The sequence below is a fragment of the Podarcis erhardii genome (genome assembly GCF_964252035.2).
Source record: "Podarcis erhardii genome assembly, chromosome: 6".
NCBI lineage: Eukaryota > Metazoa > Chordata > Lepidosauria > Squamata > Lacertidae > Podarcis > Podarcis erhardii.
Window position 1 is genome coordinate 3879894 of NC_138510.1, and position 21481 is coordinate 3901374.

The 21481-nt window shown below is 49.6% G+C and overlaps 2 protein-coding genes and 1 pseudogene across 7 annotated transcripts in view; 1 reads left to right on the plus strand and 2 right to left on the minus strand.

Moving 5' to 3' along the window:
- REM1 (RRAD and GEM like GTPase 1) overlaps positions 1-21481 on the minus strand; it is a 136153-nt gene that overhangs the window by 58861 nt on the left and 55811 nt on the right. The gene's annotated exons all lie outside the window — the stretch shown is intronic.
- On the plus strand, positions 1148-1604 carry LOC309344091 (small ribosomal subunit protein uS8 pseudogene; annotated as a pseudogene). Its single transcript has one exon. The product of its transcript is annotated as a small ribosomal subunit protein uS8 pseudogene (transcript).
- Positions 6784-21481, minus strand: part of HM13 (histocompatibility minor 13) — a 31971-nt gene continuing 17273 nt past the window's right edge. For 2 of the 4 annotated variants that reach the window (XM_081867944.1, XM_081867945.1), the window contains exons 9-13: positions 18257-18293; positions 17504-17606; positions 15409-15494; positions 10618-10795; positions 6784-6959 (exon numbers count right to left, since the gene is read on the minus strand). In XM_081867944.1, coding sequence (XP_081724070.1) covers positions 10645-10795; positions 15409-15494; positions 17504-17606; positions 18257-18293 — 377 coding nt within the window. In that variant the 3' untranslated portion in view covers positions 6784-6959; positions 10618-10644. The remainder of the gene's footprint in view (positions 6960-10617; positions 10796-15408; positions 15495-17503; positions 17607-18256; positions 18294-21481) is intronic. The other 2 variants (XM_081867946.1, XM_081867947.1) reach the window with 1 other exon arrangement.

Consider the following 21481-nt stretch of genomic DNA (forward strand, 5'->3'; position numbering starts at 1 on the left):
AACCATTTATAATTTTATATGCCTCTGACGTACCCCCCTAACTCGATTTTTGACCTAGAAGCCCCAAATGCTGTAACCTCCCCTCCTGGAAAAGTTTGAGATGACCTCCCGGTCACACCAGAAATAAACAGATTTTTGCCGTTTGGGGTGATGGCCCAGAATTGCAGGAAGTTCGAGGGTGGGTCCAATTCCCCTAATGCAGAGTAAATTTTGCAACAAGAGCCCTTTCCCACTTCCTGACCATTTGACCGTCATTGCAAGCATCAGCCGGAAGCAGCACCCCGCGAACCTATTTTTAGAGGCACTTCCAGGGCTGTCAACTCCCGAAAGGGCTCTGTGCTCGGTTAACTCCCTGACTTTTTTTGCACAGTTGTTTTCAGCGTTTGGTGGCAGAGGGCAGGCAGGTCCGCTTGGCCACAGGGCACAGCTGGGGTCAGCGGGGCGGACGCGTTAAATCTTGGCCCTGCTCGGCCGGAGACCGTCAAAAGATCGCCAGGCTTGGAGGACGGCTGCCCCCCCCCCCTGCGAAAACGGCAGGGGACGGTCCCTTGGAAACAGCCCAGCAACAGAAGGCGCCATTGATCTGAACAGGCCGCAGTCTTGTCCAGAGGGCAGAGCGGTTCAATAGGGGGCCAGAAGCGGCCCACCTGCATCAGGATAAACAGAAGGGTCAGTGTGGAGAGAATGAGGGGAAGGAGCTGCAGGAATCCTGCTGAGCCACAATGGGTGGGTGGGGGCTGGAGAGAGGCTGCAGATGTTTTGGCTTTGGAAAGCAGGTCCCCCCCCTTCCAGCTGCAGATCTGAAGCTGCCTGGGCTGCACTGTGATGTGCAGGGGGTGGAGGAACCATTAACTACGAACCCCCAAATTTTGTTTGATGCACCAATTGGTCAGTTGGCAGGGTGCTGAAAAACAAGGTTTTTTTTCCGCTGCTAAACAGCAGCAAAACATTGGAGGGGATCACAAATTTGGGGGTTCATAATTATCCTTCCCACACGACCCCATTTCCGAAGCATCCCCTCCAACTCTCCACGTTCAACAGCCACATGCTGCTCTGCAATGTGCGCAGGATCAGAGCCCGCTCCCTTGAAAGGCTCTGCAAAGTTAAATCCCAATTAAAAACCAATCACAAGCTTTTTCCGCCATATTGCTGCACTGGCATCATGGTGCGCAGGAATGTTCTGGCAGATGCTCTTAAAAGTATCCACAAATGCTGAGAAGCGTGGACAACATCAAGTTCTCATCAGACCGTGCTCCAAAGTTATCGTTCGGTTCTTAACTGTGATGATGAAGCATGGTTACATAGGTGAATTTGAGATCACTGATGATCACAGAGCTAGGAAGATTGTTGTTAATCTCACAGACAGACTCAACAAGTGTGGTGTGATCAGCCCCAGATTTGATGTCCAACTGAAGGATTTGGCAAAGTGGCAGAACAACCTGCTACCTTCACATCAGTTTGGGTACATTGTGCCGACAACTTCAGCTGGCATCATGGACCACGAGGAAGCTAGGCGAAAACACACAGGCGGAAAAATCCTGGGATTCTTTTTCTAAACTTGTAAAAACAGGCAAACTAATAAATTGTTCAAATAGGAAAAAAAAGCACCAATTACAAACACCCAAAAGAAAATAGTGGCAGCAAATATCATCATCATCATTTTGTTGTTTAGTCGTTTAGTCGTGTCCGACTCTTCGTGACCCCCTGGACCAGAGCACGCCAGGCACTCCTGTCTTCCACTGCCTCCCGCAGTTTGGTCAAACTCATGCTGGTAGCTTCGAGAACACTGTCCAACCATCTCGTCCTCTGTCGCCCCCTTCTCCTTGTGCCCTCCATCTTTCCCAACATCAGGGTCTTTTCCAGGGAGTCTTCTCTTCTCATGAGGTGGCCAAAGTCTTGGAGCCTCAGCTTCAGGATCTGTCCTTCCAGTGAGCACTCAGGGCTGATTTCCTTCAGAATGGAGAGGTTTGATCTTCTTGCAGTCCATGGGATTCTCAAGAGTCTCCTCCAGCACCAGAATTCAAAAACATAAATTCTTCGGCCATCAGCCTTCTTTATCCATACATCACTACTGGGAAAACCATAGCTTTGACTATACAGACCTTTGTCGGCAAGGTGATGTCTCTGTTTTCTAAGATGCTGTCTAGGTTTGTCATTTCTTTCCTCCCAAAAAGCAGGCGTCTTTTAATTTCATGGCTGCTGTCACCATCTGCAGTAATTCATCTGCTATTTATATGAATTAATTGGGCAAAATTGGTGAACTTGATCCAGTGAGAACAGTGTTTCAAAGACTGGCAAGTCATTTACACCTCCAGTGCCCCCCCCCTTGCTTCTTAGTGTCGCACTAGTGAATCCCCCCCAGGGGACAGTACCACCCACACGGGAATCACTGTTTTGGGAGGTTAGATGTTCAAATTTAAAAGAAACAGAAAGTGGGGGAGGAACAAGCATTTTGGTTTTTGGGAGCAGTCCTGGGCGCAGTGCCAAACTATAGCAGAAGTTCTTTGCAAACTGCAAGAGGCTGGGTATTTGCCTGGTGCAAAAGGTCTCACCTCTAGGTGATTTATTTCTATTTTTAAAAAAGGCCTTTAAAGGTATTCTCCACTGAAGGCAGTGCACTGAGCCAGACTATCGATCCAGCCAACTTGCCAGAGCTGAGCAACTTACAGATACTATGATTAATTCTCAGGTCTGCTGTGAATTTACTAGATAGCCTTAAGTTGACCACTCACTCTCAACTTTTGCATCCTACATGGGAATACAGTGGTACCTCAGGTTAAGTACTTAATTTGTTCCGGAGGTCCGTTCTTAACCTGAAGTAGCACTTTAGCTAATGGGGCCTCCTGCTGCTGCCGGGCCGCCAGAGCACGGTTTCTGTTCTTATCCTGAAGCAAAGTTCTTAACCCAAGGTACTATTTCTGGGTTAGTGGAGTCTGTAACTTGAAGTGTATGTAACCTGAAGCGTATGTAACCCGAGGTACCACTGTAATAATCATACTGATCTGCCTTGCAGGCTGCTGTAATGGTTGCAGGAAAAGAAGGCCTATGAAGTTCTCAAGTTATAATACAAATTATTTATGTATTGCATTTATATCCAAACTGCTTCTCCAAGGTGGTGCGCATTGGTCCTCCGCTCCTCGTTCAGACTCCACAACAACCCTGTGAGGTAGGTTTGGCTGAGAGACCGTGACTGGCCCAAGGTCATCCAGGGAATGTTTCATGACCAAGTCTCTCCCAGGGGTTTTACAATGCTCTAATCACCACTGGCTATTATTTATCATCATCATCACGGGCAGCAATTTGCCAGATGGATGGGCCACCGTTTTGCTCAACCTGCCATTTTGCAGGCTCACATCCTCCGAGGACACAGTACTCTGGTCAGACCTCACCTGGAGTACTGTGTCCAGTTCTGGGCACCACAGTTCAAGAAGGACACTGACAAACTGGAATGTGTCCAGAGGAGGGCAACCAAAATGGTCAAAGGCCTGGAAACGATGTCTTATGAGAAACGGTTAAGGGAGCTGGGCATGTTTAGCCTGGAGAAGAGGAGGTTAAGGGGTGATATGATAGCCATGTTCAAATATATAAAAGGATGTCACATAGAGGAGGAGGGAGAAAGGTTGTTTTCTGCTGCTCCAGAGAAGCGGACACGGAGCAATGGCTCCAAACTACAAGAAAGAAGATTCCACCTAAACATTAGGAAGAACTTCCTGACAGTGAGAGCTGTTCGACAGTGGAATTTGCTGCCAAGGAGTGTGGTGGAGTCTCCTTCTTCGGAGGTCTTTAAGCAGAGGCTTGACAACCATATGTCAGGAGTGCTCTGATGGTGTTTCCTGCTTGGCAGGGGGTTGGACTCGATGGCCCTTGTGGTCTCTTCCAGCTCTATGATTCTATGACGAATGCTTCTGGCAATACCAGCTTGGAACCAAACTTCCACCTGTGTTCCCATGCAACTCTACTGGGCTGGTCCAGGGCAGTTTGTTCTTCAGTTTGGCATTTGCCACCACCGTTTGCTCTGGGAAAAGCCCTGCGGCATCTCCCAGCTCCTGTCAATATCTTGGGGCCAAAAGCACAGCGTGAACAAGAGGCACAGGAGGGCACAAGCTGTACCCATTTCCCCCACCTGGCACTTTTGATGAACCTGTGTATGAGAACAGAGCAGGATATGAAAGGTAAAAAACTTGTTTCTCATCCCTTAAGAGCAGCCCGGGGCTATACTGCGAAATCCTGGAAGACCTTTCATCTTAACCATTTGGATATCTGGTATTCAAGGGTTTGGCAAGTTGCCCTTCTTGAAAAGATACCTGCTGAACAAAAAGTCTCTGAAGGGCCGAGCTCGAAGGACCTTTCTCTCTCCTCCCCCCAATAAGGCATGAATTTTTATTTCTTACACAAATATTGAGGCTCGTGGTTACTTGGAGCCACCCACCTTTGCAAATGTCTATCTCATTTAACACTATATAGAACCTTTACTCTCAATAATGAAGAAGCTCACAGGTGGTGAATATATCTATTTTTATACATCTTTATTTTTTTGTAAAGGAAATATTGGGATGAATTAATACTTTATTATCCCTTTGAAGCTATGTTATATCTCTGACCATTCGTCCTTTCTGGCTGTAATGCTTTGTGGTTTATATTTTTTATTCTTTGTCTATGGAAGGAATGTCCAGGGACTGAAAGTCCCATGGGAGTAACCTTGTTGTTTTTATTTTTATTTTATATATTGTGATCTTTTCTGTGAACCACCCTGAGACCTCTGGGTATAAAGGTAAAGGGACCCCTGATGTTAAGTCCAGTCGTGGCCGACTCTGGGGTTGCTGTGCTCATCTCGCTTTATTGGCCAAGGGAGCCGGCGTACAGCTTCGGGGTCATGTGGCCAGCATGACTAAGCCGCTTCTGGCGAACCAGAGCAGCGCACAGAAACGCAATTTACCTTCCCGCTGGAGCGGTACCTATTTATCTACTTGCACTTTGACATGCTTTCGAACTGCTAGGTTGGCAGGAGCAGGGACCGAGCAACAGCAGCTCACCCCGTCGTGGGGATTTGAACCGCCGACCTTCTGATTGGCAAGCCCTGGGCTCTGTGGTTTAGACCACAGCGGCACCTATACCTCCAGGTATAGGGAGGTATATAAATTCTATCTATCTATCTATCTATCTATCTATCTATCTATCTATCTAATAACCTTGCATAGATACAAGAGACTCAAACCTCCGTTTTGGAACTGGGCACCATGCAGCCAGTGGCTGATGCATCCAACATGCCCGGCTCTGATTTTTATTTAACTGCAACTTAAGTTCCATCAAACTGACTGCTGATTGATCTTTGCTCAGGATCACTTACTGACCAGTCAATGCAGCAGCTGGCTGAACAATTCTCAAGGCCATGAAGTTAAGCAACTCCCCCTGCTGGTAACACAGGGAAGAACAGCTGTGTGCCAAAAAGGCACATTTAAGGCTCTGGGAAGCGGCAAAGGGAGGTTTCAAACTGGCATGGCCCCACAGCCTACAGAGATGAGTGCCCCACATTTATTAGTGCATCTGTAGTACAAATCTGTAATACAAAGAAGGCTGATCGCCGAAGAATGGATGCTTTTGAATTCTGGTGCTGGAGGAGACTCTTGAGAGTCCCATGGACTGCAAGAAGACCCAACCTCTCCATTCTGAAGGAAATCAGCCCTGAGTGCTCACTGGAAGGACAGATCCTGAAGCTGAGGCTCCAAGACTTTGGCCACCTCATGAGAAGAGAAGACTCCCTGGAAAAGACCCTGATGTTGGGAAAGATGGAGGGCACAAGGAGAAGGGGACGACAGAGGACGAGATGGTGGGACAGTGTTCCCGAAGCTACCAGCATAGAATCATAGAATCATAGAATTGGAAGAGACCACAAGGGCCATTGAGTCCAACCCCCTGCCAAGCAGGAAACACCATCAGAGCACTCCTGACATATGGTTGTCAAGCCTCTGCTTAAAGACCTCCAAAGAAGGAGACTCCACCACACTCCTTGGCAGCAAATTCCACTGTCGAACAGCTCTTACTGTCAGGAAGTTCTTCCTAATGTTTAGGTGAGTTTGACCAAACTGCGGGAGGCAGTGGAAGACAGGAGTGCCTGGCGTGCTCTGGTCCAAGGGGTCAAGAAGAGTCGGACACGACTAAACAACAACAGTTTAGTGTCTCCTGTGGGAGAGAGTTCCATAGTTTAATAGTGCCCCATTGTGGAGTTCCCCGACATGAACTTCCAAAAGGAAAGCCATGTGCCTCCACTTCTGGGGCCAGCCAGCCACAGCAGATCCTGCAGATCCCGCTCAGATCATTCGTGAATCAACATCCACTTGCTCAACACACCGTCTCAGCCGATTCGGTGACCTCGTGAAAAAGACACTGCGGAGTCCGTCCTGGTCCTTCAATAATTTTTTTTTTGTTTTGTTTCGTTTTAATATGAGAAGAAGCAAATCCACAATACAAAATTTAAAAATCAGCTCATAGTCTCCCTTTCTCTCCCCTCCCACCCCACCCTCCCATATTTCCTTCTTCCCACCAAGACAATGAACAGCGGTCAGGGGAGTGGGCGTCAAAAGGCAGTTGGCGGAAGGGGTGAAGCTGCCTTCTTGCCCCCACCTGCCCCGTCCTCTTCCTCCCCGGGGGAACAAGAGGAGCTGCAGGCAGGCAAGGAGGCAGGCAGGCAGGAGGTCAATATTCGGGGCCCCTCCTCCTGCTTTCCACCCACCCCCTGCCCCGCCAGTCTTCAGACAGATGCACACGTACAAACACACATGGCTGTTACACGATCCAGTTGCCTTTTAAAAAACGAAATTCACTTGCGATGGGGAGGCGGGGAGGGCGGGCGGCCAGCAGACGGAGCCCAGCCCGGCTGAGCGTCCCGAGGTCATTTCTCCTTCTTCCCTTCTTTGGCATCTCCCGGGGGCAGCTCCTTTGGGGCAGAGTTCTCCTCGTAGCTGGGGAGAGACGAGAAAGAGGGAGGGAGAGGGTGAAGTCAGGCTCACAGCAGGTCGGGCAGTTGGCATCTTGGCAAGGTAGGCACAAGATCCAGCTGGGAGCTCAGCTCTGCCCTGGGAGACAAAAACTGCACGCAGAGTTGGGGCAAGGGCCTAAGACTCTCGTACCTATGGGACCGCCTCTCCTGGTATGCCCCGCGGAGGACCTTAAGGTCCATAAACAGCAACACCCTAGAGGTCTCGGGCCCTAAGGAAGTCAGATTAGCCTCAACCAGAGCCAGGGCCTTTTCAACACTGGCCCCGGCCTGTTGGAACGCTCTGTCTCATGAGACCAGGGCCCTGCAGGATCTGATTTCTTTCCGCAGGGCCTCTAAGACAGAGTTGTTCCGCCTGGCCTTTGGCTTGGAATCAACTTGATCCCCTCCCCCTCTTTCCTTTTTCCTTTCTCCTTCTGTGATGGAACTCCTATTTGGGGACTTCCCTGGCTTTTTTCTGGCCCACGTAGGACCAGTCTGGATAGTTGGCCTTGGTGAAGACTTGACGCTTCCACCCCAAAAAAAGTTTTTGATTTGAGTTTCCACTGAAATGAGGCTGTATTTTAATGTTTTAATGTTGTATTTTAATCTTGTTTTTAAGTTGTATTTCAATCAATTGTTTTTATATCAGGTGTTAGCCGCCCTGAGCCGGGTCTTGCCTGGGGGCGTGGGGTATAAATAAAATTTATTATTATTATTATTATTATTATTATTATTATTATTATTATTATTATTAAAGGACGGAAGTTCCCAAGCACAAAAGCCAAAGAGGCCTCTTCCTTTTCTGAAACCAAAATGATTAGCCAAGTTTCTAGCCCTTAAGTCTCGGAAGAGAGGTATAGAAGCTACGAGGGCAGATTCTGCAGAGAAGTGCAGCTGGGTGCTAGGAGATGACCTCCACCGGGTCTACCTACCTAACTGTGATGCCTGCATTGCAAGGGGGCTGGGCTAGATGACCCTTGGGGGTACCTTCCGATTCTACGACTCCATTAATCAATACCTTTGTCCCCTCACCCCATGCCTTGCAAGAAAAGGCAAAAGGAGCTTAAGGAGCTTGAACTGTCCCAGAATTCAGACCTTTTTCCCGAGGTGTGTGTGTGCTGGATTAGAGTTCCCCAGTGACATGGACTATATGGAATTGGCTGAAATGACCGGCAGAATCCGAGACCAGGGAGAAGAGTCAGTGGAAGAAGATTGGAAGAAATTTAAAATCTATCTACAGAAACATTGTAAAATTATTCAATGTTAATGACGTTGGAATGAAATGAAGTGGTTCTAGTAATAAGATAAAATAAGAATATGCAAGAAGGGATGGATATTAGATGAAAATTTGAAGTTTGAATATGTGATGATAAATAATCCAAGGGTACAATAAGAGACCATGAATTTGCTGAACAAATTTTTAAATGGAATACAAAAAAGGGAGGTGTGAAGAAGTCACGAAAATAGGTAAATGAATGTAAGATATTATAAAAGAGGGATTTTTGGTTTTTATTTTATTTTTATTTTTATGTTGGATTTTGGTTTTTGTATTTTTGTATTTTCTTTTGTGTGCTACTACTTTGTAACTCTTTTTTGTTAAAAACTTAATAAATATTATTTAAAAAAAGAGAAAAAAATAGAGTTCCCCAGTGACATCATTTTCAAGCAGAGAAGGGAAAGTCCGGCCTTATTCCCACCGCCCCACAAAAAATGCCTTTGGCCATTGGGCTTTTTGAGAGGTCGTAGCTCTGCACCCTTCCCTGCAGTTGAAGCGTGGCCTCTAAGCCAGGGCACGGCCCTGGCAAGGTTTCGCAGATCAGGCCCATGAACAAAGCAGATACTCAAACAACAACACCTGAAGCAGAGAACGAGTTCTCCCGGCCTTCCCTGGCTCTGTGTTATGGGGGTGGGGGACAGGAAACAGGGGGCAAGAGTGGGGAGGGCTCTTAGCAGCAGGGAAAGAAGCAAACCCAAGGAACCCCCTCAACGCATCAACGGCAGCTGGGTGGGTGTGTTCATTCTGCTACGCCAAGTGGGACAAGGGCAAGTCACGGTGGAGGCAGCCCTGCGCCAGCTCCACGGCAGGCTGTGCCAATGACCAAGGGTGCCATTTTTCCTGTGCGAGCCACGCTGGAGCCAACGAGGCCGGGCAAGGGCCCAAGGCAGCTCCGGAGCAGCAGAAACTCCCTGCTAGTTTGTGCCCGGGGCAGTTCGCTGTGGGAGGCATGCAAGCCACCATAGCAGTAGCAGCAACCTCTGGGAAGAGCGGCCGGAGCAAAGAGAGTCAGTTGCAAGAGGACCCGAGACGAGATGGGTGGAAGTGGCCTCGCTCCCACCACCTTCTGTCTCAAGGATTGCAGGGGGTTGGACTAGATGGCCTTTGGGGAGCCCAACCCCACGATTCTGTGATTCTAGGACTGGGAGCCTAAGCGCAACCTTTTCCCAGGCCACTGGAGGGAGACAAATTTACAGGCGTCCAGCCTCCCCATCTACTAAATTTGGCTCACAGGAACTAAGGGAGAGAAGGATGCGGACCACTGGCCAGGCAATAGGAACCACTGGTCCTTCACGCTCCTGAGTGCCAACTCTGGCCGGCAGCAGCTCTCCAGTGTTCCAGGCAGATGCCCCCTGGGGATCGAACCGACAACCTTCTGCATGAAAAGCAGGTGCTCAGCCACAGCCCTTCCCTCCGAGGCGTCTCCTGCCTCAGCTACCCACTCCCGATCTGATCCTCAGCTAGCTGCATTTCCACGCCACCTCCTGGCGGAAACAGTTGTACTGCAGAGGTGCCTTGGCAACTCCGCATTTCGCTGCTGGGTCGTCGTGCCGTTTTTATGGGCAAAAATCTGGGGCTCAGGGCTGTAGCCAATGCTAGTCCTACTCAGTGCAGATCCACTGACATAATAACTCCGGTCCATTTCAATGTATCTGCTCTCCATATACTGTAGATTCCGGCATATAAGACGGCTTTTTAACCCCGGAAAATCCTCTAAAAAGTCGGGTGTCGTCTTATACGCCGGGTATGGGTTCGCTGGGCAGCAGCGGTGGGTGGTGGGCTCCGCTCCGAACCGGAAGCCGCACAGCGAAGCTGCTGCATATAAGACTGGGCGTATAAGTCAACCCCCCAAATTGGCAGCTGCCAATTTGGGGGGTCATCTTATACGCCCAGTCGCCTAATACGCTGGAATCTATGGTATATAACTTTTTTTAAAACCCAAATAAACAGCTCTGCCGCATTCCCAGAAGTGTTTTCTGCAGCCCTGTCCACCAGGCATTAAACCCATGACCCTTCTTCCCCAGCCGCGGACCAGCCAGATGTTTTGGACTACAATTCCCATCAGCCCCTGCCAGCTCAGCCAAGCCCCCCATAAGCCCTAGCACCGCATGCCTGTGCTGACTGGGAGTTGTAGTCCAGCCTTGCTGGAGAGCACCAGGCTGGAGATAAAGGACCTAGGTGCAACCAGCACATTATGGGGGAGTTGTGGGTGCACATCTTCGTGTGTAGAAAGAGGGGAGAAAGGACCTGTGGGTCCCTTGTGGGCATGCATTTGCAGAAGCTGCCAACTCAAGATACCAAGACCCTCCCTCCCTCCTCTGCCCCCCCCCCACCCCTGGGGTCTAAATCTTGGATCTCCCCCTACCTGGCTACACAGGCAGGCCTGAGAGAGCTACATGGCGCTGGGGTTTTGCTGCCGGCGTCTGTGGGAGCAGGACAGTGTCTGCTGCATGGAGTCAGCGAGGCTGGACGGAGACCCGGAGACGCTAGGGAAATGGGTGAGCCTTGGGGTATGGGGCAAGATTTCGGCGGAGGATTCGTAGCTGCAGGGAGAGAGACACAGACAGGGCAGAGAGAGGAGGAGAGAGAGAGAAAGAAAGGGAAAGGCTTAGGAAGGGCGGCAGGGAGAGCAGCTGCAGAGAGGGAGATGGCACAGAGACGCAGCTTTCCCCCGCCTCACCTGGCTCTATTGCCAGGGCCAGCATGGCCGGGCAACAGATGGAGAACCACCCAACAGAACAGCCCCAGCCCCCCACTCTTCCACCATTGTTGCTGCTATCCATCTGTCCTGATAGACAATGGAGTGCACCTCCAGGGGTGAAGTCAAACCACTGTGTTGGCAAATCCCCAGGGTGCAACCCTGGGCAGGGTGGATGGAAGTCCAGCCTCACTAATACGGCCCAAAGGAAAGCAGAATGAGACATTTGGCCCCAGCTTGGCTGCAGGGATTGCAGGTGATACAGGTTACACAGAAAGGGGGAGGATGTTAGGATACTGATATTCCGTTCCACCTTAAAACAGATGTATGGATTGTTGTTATGTCACATGCCTGTTTACACTCCCGCACAGCTTGCTGGGACCTTCCCGTTTGTGTGTATAGCTATTGCTTTTGCTGCTTGCTCTTGGACATGAAAAGAGAAGACATGCTTGTGAATAAACTGCCTATAAATATGTTCTCACAGCCGTCTCCTGCCACTTCTGTTTGAGCAGTGTTATTTACTCTGCTAATTAGAGCTGTGCTCCAGCTTCTGAAGCTGTGGATTGCTGTTTCATGCTGAGCCAAGGACTGGATATTGCCCGGCTACCAGCCAGTGGGCTGGAGCCAGCTGGGGGCTTGCAAATTGCCCCCGTTCCCTTGGAAGCACCCCAACAGCAGACCAGGCGCCACCCAGCCACCTTAGGGATCCCACTTGTGTAGGCTTTGCTTCTTAACCTTTTATTCCCCCCTCTAGATGTCCCACAATGCAGCAGAAGTTGAGAACCAGAGTCTTCCTTCTCCTAGATGGGCTACCTTGCCAGGTGGACAAGCCCTTTCTGCCCCTACTGTTGTAACCCTCCTGTCCCAAATACAAGGAGGAACGGAAGGAAGGAAGGGAGGAGATGCCAGCAACCTGCTTGGCTCAGGAGCTCCCTGTCAGGGAAGCAAACCAGGTGGTGGGAAAGACAAGGAGGAGGAAGAGGAAGAGGAAGATGAGGAGCGCCAGGCTCAGCTGGTGAAGATGCAGGGAAGGAGGCCGGGTTGCGGGGAGGGTGTCTTGCCTAAGGGCCCTCCAAACCTTGCAGCTGGCACTGCTCCACGGCTGCCCAGGTGAGAAAAGGTCAGAGTGGCGAGGGCAAGGAGCCCGGGACCAAAGGCGGGACGCGGCAGCCTTGCTCTGAAAGCAGCCGAGCCACGAAGCAAAGGTATTCTGAGCCCTCAACGAGATGGTGTCCGGGTCTTTTTGACCACAGGGCCCTGTTTCTCAGATACACTTTCATTCCCGTCCAAACTTCTCTCTTCAAGGAAGCTCAAAATTCACTGGAAAACAGGTTGAAAGCAATTCTGTGCTCACCTGCCCCGCTATGTACAAATGTGCTCTGCGCTTCTGAGAAACACTTTGGCTTGGGTTTTTCTGTCCGATGGTGAAAGGCAAAGGCCAGCCCTGAAGTGTCCCTTGTGCCTCGGACACGTGGAGCTGGCAGGGACCAGCAGCCAGAGCTACCATATTTTTCGCTCTATAAGACGCACCCAGTTTTTAGAGGAGGAAAACAAGAAAGAAGAAAGCAACGCAAAGCCTCTTGAGTGAAGAGGCAGGAGCACTCCGGCTGTGCTCAAGAGGCTTTGCGTGGCTTCAGCGATAGCTGCGCGGCCTGTATTCGCTCCATAAGACGCATACACATTTCCCCTTACTTTTTAGGAGGGGAAAAGTGCATCTTATACAGCAAAAAATACAGTAAATTGTTCAAACAGTTGATGCAAGTTTTAATCTGTTTTCAGCCTATTGCTGTTTTAACGCTTTGAGCAACTTATTGTTGCTAATTTTTCTTCTGGGTGATTTTCCTTTTGGTAAACCGCTTTGATGGCGTGTGTGCTTTAACAATCAAGCGGTATATAGATTCTATGAAACAAAGTAAATAAATAGCTTAGTGGGTGATCTCCCAGGTATAAACACCATCAGTTCATCGAGGCCCTGCAGGGCTAGATATCAGGCAGGACCCCAAATTCCTGCCATTGACACCCTCCCCGCTTGCCCCAGCCTTTCATTCAAAGTGACACAGGCAAAAAACCCAACAATGGCACACAAGAAATCCTCCAGGAATGGCTTGATCAGAAGAAAGGCCCCCCTGGGGACTGGAGGGGGCAGATACCCTCCTCACAGCTTACCCGGGGTGAAGGTCAGGGTGCCCCGAGAGGTGCGAGGCCAGCTGCTGTGCCGCATCAGACCTGTCAGCACCCCCAGGAACTGGCTGCTCATCAAAGCCACCTGGAAGAGGGCCGAGGGAGGCCGCACAACACCTGCCGGGATTCCTGGGGTGGGGGGCCCTTCCGCTCATCACTCTCATCACCAGTTCCTCTTGCTTCCCACCCCCTCCAAATCCCACAGCACTTCCAAGGAGGTGGGGTGGGGAGAAGCACGCAAGGACTGGCACAGAACCACACAGCTGCTTTTCCACATCCGCAGATTTCGCTGCCAGCCACGCAGGGACCCCAGAGGCACTCGGACCCCTTTGCGAACCTGATGCGGAAATGGGGAGCCTGACCCACTTGCTCACCCCCCAGTTGTTGTTTGGGGGGAACACCCCTAAATTGCGGCAGACCCAGGGATTTGCGTATTTATTTGTGGGAGGCTGGCTGCCCATCACAGAGGGACCCTGATTCTAGGTGGCTCCGACCCAAGAAGAAGCGAGAACAACTGACTCAGAGAAAGTTTCTTGGCTTCTTCTTACCCCGAACCCAGCATGTTTGAAAGTGAGCTGAAGTTTAAGAGGGAGGATTTTCTGCACATGTTCAGAGGCACGCCTCTGTAGTTCAACATGGCTGGATCTAACAAGGCCCTCTGTCGTAACCTCCCCAACACTCAGGCCATCAGTGACAAGTTTTGCTACCCCACAGGCAGTGTCTGCACAACGGCTTCACTGCAGAGGAGCAAAATACACACCAGGAGGCTTTGGTTTGGTCAGAATCAAGTAAACACTTCCAGATTTAACGCTAAATACATTACTTCTGGTAAATGAGCCACCATAGCTGCTAAAAGACCATGAAAATTTGTGCCCTGGGCTTTTTAGACTAGTCATAAACTATCGGAAACCAAAGGGGCACACTGGTTGCCAGATGTGAAATAGATTGGTATTATTGGTTTTAACTTTTAAAATCCTACACGGCCTAGGACCCTAGTACCTACAGGACCGCCTCTCCTGGTATGTCCCACGGAGGTCATTACAGTCTTCAAACGAAAACAACTTGGAGGTCCCGTGCCACAGGGAGGTTAGGCTGGTCTCAACCAGAGCCAGGGCTTTTTCAGCCGTGGCCCCGATCTGGTGGAACACTCTGTCGCAAGAGACTAGGGCCCTGCGGGAGTTGACATCTTTCTGCAGGGCCTGCAAGACAGAGCTGTTCCACCAGGGCACAGTCTGAACCCCTCCTTTGGTAATCCTCACAGAACTCTAGCCCAATGGTTGCCAACAATTTGATTTGAACTGATTTTATAATGAATTGATTTTAGAATGTTGTATTACTTTACCGTTGTTAGCCGCTCTGAGCCCAGCTTCGGCTGGGGAGGGCGGGATATAAATACAATTTTATTATTATTGTTGTTGTTGTCAGCTCTCCTACCCCACTATTAGCTCAAGGCTGCAGCTTCCTGCCCCTTGGGGTTTTATCCTCCTCCCATTCTGTTGAGCTGGGGAACAAGGAGCAGCGCCATGCAGGAGAGGCAGGGAGCGCCACAAGCCCCCCACTTCCTGCAAGGAAGAATCACCAACCACAGGTGCCTTGGCCACTCCTGGCCTCCGTGCCACTCTCAAAATGGGTTTGCTTATGCAGATGTTTTGGTCCGCCGCCTTGGATTTCACCTTTGGGGCTTGGCCACTGAGAGAAGAGGATGCTGGACCAGATGAGCCACTCACTGGCCATGACCCAGCAGGTGCTTCTCATGTTCTTAATGGTCATGCTGGCTGGGGCTGATGGGAACTGTAGTCCAAAACATCCGGAGGGCACAAGGCTGGCAAAGGCCAATTCACTGACTCATGACAGATGAAAACGCTGATAACCAGCAGATGGGATGAGGACAGAGTGCCTCCAGTGTGGCACCACTGGCATTCAGCGTTCTGGCTCGACCCAAACACTGGCTGGACCCATCCCCACCTGTACCTTTTAATGTTGTATCTTAATCTTGTTTTTTAAGTTGTATTTCAATCAACTTATTGGTTGTTAGCTGCCCTGAACCCGGTCTCGGCTGGGGAGGGCGGGGTATAAATAATAATAATAATAATAATAATAATAATAATAATAATAATTACTACTACCTCCTTTCAGAGGCCTACTTCACACTCTGAAAACCGCCGGAAGGAAACAGGAGCTGACTCAGCTGTGCCCCATTCCCCGCAGAGACCCCCAACCCGGCTGGATCTACCCGGGCGAATTGCAACTGCCGTGTGGCCGGAAACCATCTCTTACCTGAACATTTCTGCCACTTCTCCCTTCACCAGAGCCACGAGGAGAGGGAATCCGATGCAGGCTGGGACCAGGTAGAGCAGGGCAGGCTGAGAGGGGAAATCAAGGGGGGTGGGAAGCGTTAGAAGGGAGAGAGGGGGCTGGAAACGGGGTTCAGGAGACAGACACGGGCTGGGCCAAAATAGGGCACAGAGTGGAACTACAGGGGCACAGCGTTAGTGTGGAGGGCCAGGCTTGCCGCACCCAAAGGCAATTCACCATTTCTCAATGTCATGAATAATAGATTTTCCAATGGTCAGATCTCAGCGGTGTGTGTATGTGATAATAGATCTATAGAATCCTTACAACATATACTATTCTGTTGTTCACTACATTCAGTTTCTCGGATCAGATTTTTGTCCCCTTTATTATTGGAAATCTCGGGTGACTCCTTGGAAACACAGCTAATACATTTACTGCAAGATTCTGATCCGATCAGGTCTCTTTCTGTTGCCAGATTTCTGATAACAGTATTAGCTTATTAGAGGGAAAATGGATTACTCTATGATTATTGATTTTGCCTAAATAAAATTTGATATTTTAAGCGCTATATTGTTCTTATTTTAATGGAATTTAGAAATTTATGATTTGAGATGTACTTGATCTAAACGTATTTTAATTTATTAATTTTATTTTGTTATACCTGTATGCTATACTTGTATGATCTACTGAATATGGGCCTATGGCCGCAATAAACTATCTAATCTAATTCACCGTTTCACACTCACAAGTCTAAGGAAGTTGGAAGGTCAAGGGTAGAATTGCAAACTGAACACAGGGATTGCAGTGGGCCTGCAGGGGCGGTGGGGTCAGAGTTGCCAAGCCAAAGGCACCAAGTGGTTTAAGTGTCAAAGGCAGAGCTGGGCCTAAAGCAACAGTGGTACCTCAGGTTACAGACGCTTCAGGTTACAGACTCCGCTAACGCAGAAATAGTACCTCGGGTTAAGAACTTTGCTTCAGAATGAGAACAGAAATCATGCTGCGGCGGCACAGCAGCAGCCGGAGGCCCCATTAGCTAAAGTGGTCTCCAGGTTAAGAACAGTTTCAGCTTAAGAATGGACCTCTGAAATGAATTAAGTTCTTAACCCGAGGTACCACTGTACTTGGGACAGCAATTCCCACCAGTCCTGGCTGGGTTGGTGGGAGTCCAGCCTCACCTGGAGGCACCAGGTTGGTCTGACCCAGGAAGCTAGAGATCAGGCCTCACGCTGGTGCAACAGGCCATGGAACAGCACTGGCCTCTGGGGTCAGGCAAGCCGCTCTTCTCAAAACACTTGCCTTACTTGTAAAACGGATCTGGGTGAAGCTTCCGACTAAACATCAATAAAAATTTTCGGATGGTGGGAGCTGTTTGACAAGGGAATGGACTACCTCAAAAGGTGGTGGGCTCTCTTTCGCTGGAGGTCTTTAAGCAGAGTCCTGGATGCTTTGGCTGAGATTCCTGCATTGCAGGGGGTTGGACTAGATGACCCTTGGTGTCCCTTCCAAATCTGCAATTCTATGTTTCTGTGAAGCAGATCTCAGCTAGCACCAGGGAACTTTCCAACTTTCCCTCTTTGAGGGAACCAAGATTTGAATCAACCTCCGTTATTACTGGCCTGGCTGGCAGAGGGTTTTTGGCTGAAGGGAGATCGCCATTTGCCTTCCCCCCTCAGGCAATGAAACCCAGAAGAGGGTCACCTTCCATGAACCCTTAAAGCCGGGAGCCCTCTTAAAAAGAATACGCAACAAGCCAGCTAGGATTGGGGCAGCCGTCTCTCTTTCTGGCCAGCTGGGTCACTGGTGAGATGCCCAGAGGCAAGCCTTCGCTGCTGTGCCGGGCTGTTTCCTTAGAAACCGTGAGGTCTGCACCTTTTACAAGGGAGCAGCCGTGCATCCCAGCAGGACACCTGGCTATGATGATGCTATTGGGATGCTGGAACAGAGCCAAACTCCTCATTTTTCATCTGCCCCTCCCCTTTTCCATCTCCAATTCAAAGGACTTCCTGCTTTCCCAGAAGAGGCAACCGACTGTCGCAGGCAGGTAGGTGGCCTTTGGACGCAGGTAAAGGCAGCTCACCTGGGCGTGTTTGAAGATGTGCATGATGAAGATGGTAAGGCCCAGCCCAAAAATATAAGCCACGAAACTGGTGTAGAAGTACGTGTGCGTGTTCCTCTTGAGGCTATCAGGGAAGGAAGCAGAAATGGGAGTTACAGTGGTGCCCCGCAAGACGGAAAACCCGCTAGACGGAAAACCCGCTAGACGAAAGGGTTTTCCGTTTTGGAGGCGCTTCGCAAAACGAATTTCCCTATGGGCTTGCTTCGCAAGACGAAAATGTCTTGCGAGTTCCTGCGGGTTTCCCCCCTTCCCCCCCCTTTTCGTAAGCCCTAAGCCGCTTATCAGCTGATCCGCTAAAAGCCGCTAAACTGCTAATAGCGCTAATCCGCTAAGCTGTCAATGGGCTTGCTTCGCAAGACGAAAAAAACGCTATACGAATAGACTCACGGAACGGATTAATTTCGTCTTGCGAGGCACCACTGTACGGTGATCCAGGGGCACGAAAACAGCCCACCCAACGCCATGAACAGGCAAGAAAAGTATCTCAAAGAAGCAAAGAGATACCATCAGGCCACAAAGGAATGACCAGAGGAAACCTGCAGGGTCCTTGTTCCCCAACCCCAACCCACCTTACCCTCCAACAAGAGCCGCTCTTGGTCCCAAATGGAATGTTTTCCAAGAGCAGACTTTCACAAAAAGGGCATCACTCAGCAATAGAGGATTGCCAGTGGTGGTCTTTTCCACATTCACCGGGGGGGGGGGCAGGGGGCTTACCTGATGTCAAAGCGCAGCAGCAAAGCAATGAAGATTCCTGGTTCGGGTTGGGAGAAGAGAGTGGAAGAGTGGCGGTTAGGGCTACAGGGAGGGGGCTGTGCCAGGCACCCACCCACTTAGCCACACTGCCCTTCTCAAGACTCCCCCTGCTCCTAATATGATCTGTGAGGCCGCAGAACCCCCTTGTGGCTGAAAGCAATATCAAGGCGACTCACTGGGACCTCTGGCAGGGATGGACAAGAGGGCATACAGCTCTTAGGAAAGGGAAAAGGAACAGAAGAGCTCTGCTGGATCAGGCCCATGGCTCATCTACTCCAACATCCTATCCCACACTGCAGCCAACCAGATGCCTGCAGGGAAACCCTCAAGTAGAATACAAGCCCAAGAAGCCCAAGACCACCCTCCCCTCTTGTAAAGGTAAAGGGACCCCTGACCATTAGGTCCAGTCGTGGCCGACTCTGGGGTTGCGGTGCTCTTCTCACTTTATTGGCCGAGGGAGCCGGCATACAGCTTCCGGGTCATGTGGCCAGCATGACTAAGCCGCTTCTGCGAACCAGAGCAGCGCACGGAAACGCCGTTTACCTTCCCGCTGGAGCAATACCTATTTATCTACTTGCACTTTGACGTGCTTTCAAACTGCTAGGTGGGCAGGAGGAGGGACCGAGCTAAAGGGAAGTTTTCCTTCTGCACATATGCTTTCCCTCTGCACATAACTGTGGCCTTATGGGAAGCATTGCTTCTTTTCTCTTGCATTCTGGGAAGTCTTGCTTATAATCTTTTCTCTGTTTCTGCACACACTGTACGAACCTGTTCCAAACATCAAGACATTCTCTCATCGCTCAGTTCACCTTAAGTTCATGGTGACTTGTTCTCCATGCATAGCTGACCACATCTATAGAACTTGATTATTGTATTCTTTCATGTTATGATCAATCATTAGTAATTGTTTTATGCCATATTAATCTTTAGTTATTATTAATTAGGAGGTTTCATGCTTGTCTAGTCCCAACCTCGTTTCCCAGCCTTTAATCTACCGGTGATTAATGTTCACATGTAATTCCCACCCCTCACATGTAATTCCCGCCTTGTATGTATGTTAACCAATCAGCATTAAGTTTCTTTGTGTTTGTATCAACCAATCAGCCACAAGCACACCTGTGGCAATGTTTGTAATATTCAATAAAAGAGAGTTCCCGGGACTTTTCCCGGCAGACGCCTCTCGTGACACCCACTGCTCGTCTGTCGTGATTTTCATTCCTACATCTGGTGACCCCGGACGTGCCAGATCCCTTACGCAGCCCAGCCCCTGTACTTCACTCGACTGGAAAAGTCAAAGCGCGCTACTTCGTGAGTATGGGCGGCGATTTAACTAAATTGCAGAAACGACATGCTACGGAATTGTTCTCTTTAGTTAGACAGCGGGTTGTGGGTGCTCATGTTTCCTTAAAAGAAATTGAACACCTCATTTGTGAAATTAATCGCCAATGTCTTTTCTATCCTGAGACTGGCTCTCTCGACGTGGAGACTTGGCAAAAAATCGGAAAGACCCTCTTTGCAGAACCGAGGGCTCCGATTCATTGTCTGCTTACCTGGCAGAAATGTGCAGAGGCCGTTGCAAAGTTTGGACCCCAGGTCCCCCAGGCGTCTCCTTCGGCCCCTGCTCTCCTGCCTGCAGCAGACAATCCCCCCCCTTACCCCACTTCTCCACTGATTCTGCCTCCTTCTCCTTCGCAGCCCGGCAAACCCCCCCCTGTTTCTCCTCCATCTCAACCTGCTTCCACCCCCCCCATCCCCCTTCCCCCCCCTCCTTCTTTGCCTGCTCCTACTGGAGCCGTGCGTGCTGCACTTTCTCAGGCAAGACAGAAGGGGCTTTTGTCCTTGCAGGAAGAATCTGAGTGGGCGGGGGAAATGCCATCTGCCTTCCCTATCACCTATGCAAACGCAGGAAATGCTCAACAACAGGTGTTTTATGAAACCCTTCCTTATTCTGTATTGAGAGAATTGAGGAGGGCCATTGCTGACTCTGGCTTAAAATCCTCCTATGTCACAGGGATGCTGGAGGGGATTGCGTCTGGTTATACCATGCTGCCCCAAGATTGGAAGGATTTAATGCGCATGTTGCTCTCACCAGCCCAGTATGTTGTCTTTGATAGTGAATTTCGGCTTAGTGCTTCAGCCCTGTCTGATGCCCAGCATACAGCTAATGAACTTTATGGTGCCGGTCTTTTTGATAATATAACAGCCCAGGCGACGCTGACGCCTGCACATTTTAGCCGCACCGCGACTTGTGTACAGCGCGCCTTTCGAAAAGTCCCTGTCTCAGGGCAGCCGCTGAGCTCTTTTGTTAATATTAAACAACTTAATTCAGAGCCCTACCACCAATTTATAGATAGATTGAAAGAAGCAGTGACCAGGCAGGTTGATAATACTACAGCCCAGAATGAATTGATGAAAAAATTGGCGTTTGAAAATGCGAACATTGACTGTAAGAAGGCTTTGCAGTCGATCACTAATCGCCCAAAATATGATTTGGCGCAGATGATTCAAGCCTGTGCGGACATTGGAAGCCAGAGCCATGCCATGTCCTTGCTTGCCGGAGCCAATCCAAATTTGGCAGCCAACCAAATGCTTTTATTTGCTGTTCAATATGTAGTTTTTGAAAGTGAATTTAAGCATAGTGCAGTAGCCCTGTCCCGTTGGATGCCCTTACTGTGTTTACTAATGGAGCCCCCTCCAGGGGGGTCGTTGCATGGCAACAAAATGATAAATGGCACAGCCTCTACATTCTTCCACAGAAGCTTGCCCAGCATTCTGAGCTGGCAGCTGCTGTTAAAGTTTTGCATCATTCCTCCACGCAGCCAATTCCATGACCCCATACGTGGCTTCCTTTAATGTTACTTGTGCCCGTATGGTGAATTGCACAAAAACCAACTGTGTGAAAATGGGCAAGGATAATTTTAATTGCTCTGATTATGCAAATATTTCCTATGTATATAAATACACAGAGCTGCCTGAAGGCTGGTTTTGGTCGTGTCCAGGCTTTACATTTAATTACATTCCTGCAAACATCAGCCATGGCACACCTTGCTGCTTAAGCGGTATGTCTATTATTTTACCAAAAAAGCATCATTTGTCCCGCTCTCGATATTGACGCACTGTGCAATTGACTAATGATTATAACGATTTTGTTTTTCTCCCTAGCAGATCTGAATATTTCTCTCTAGC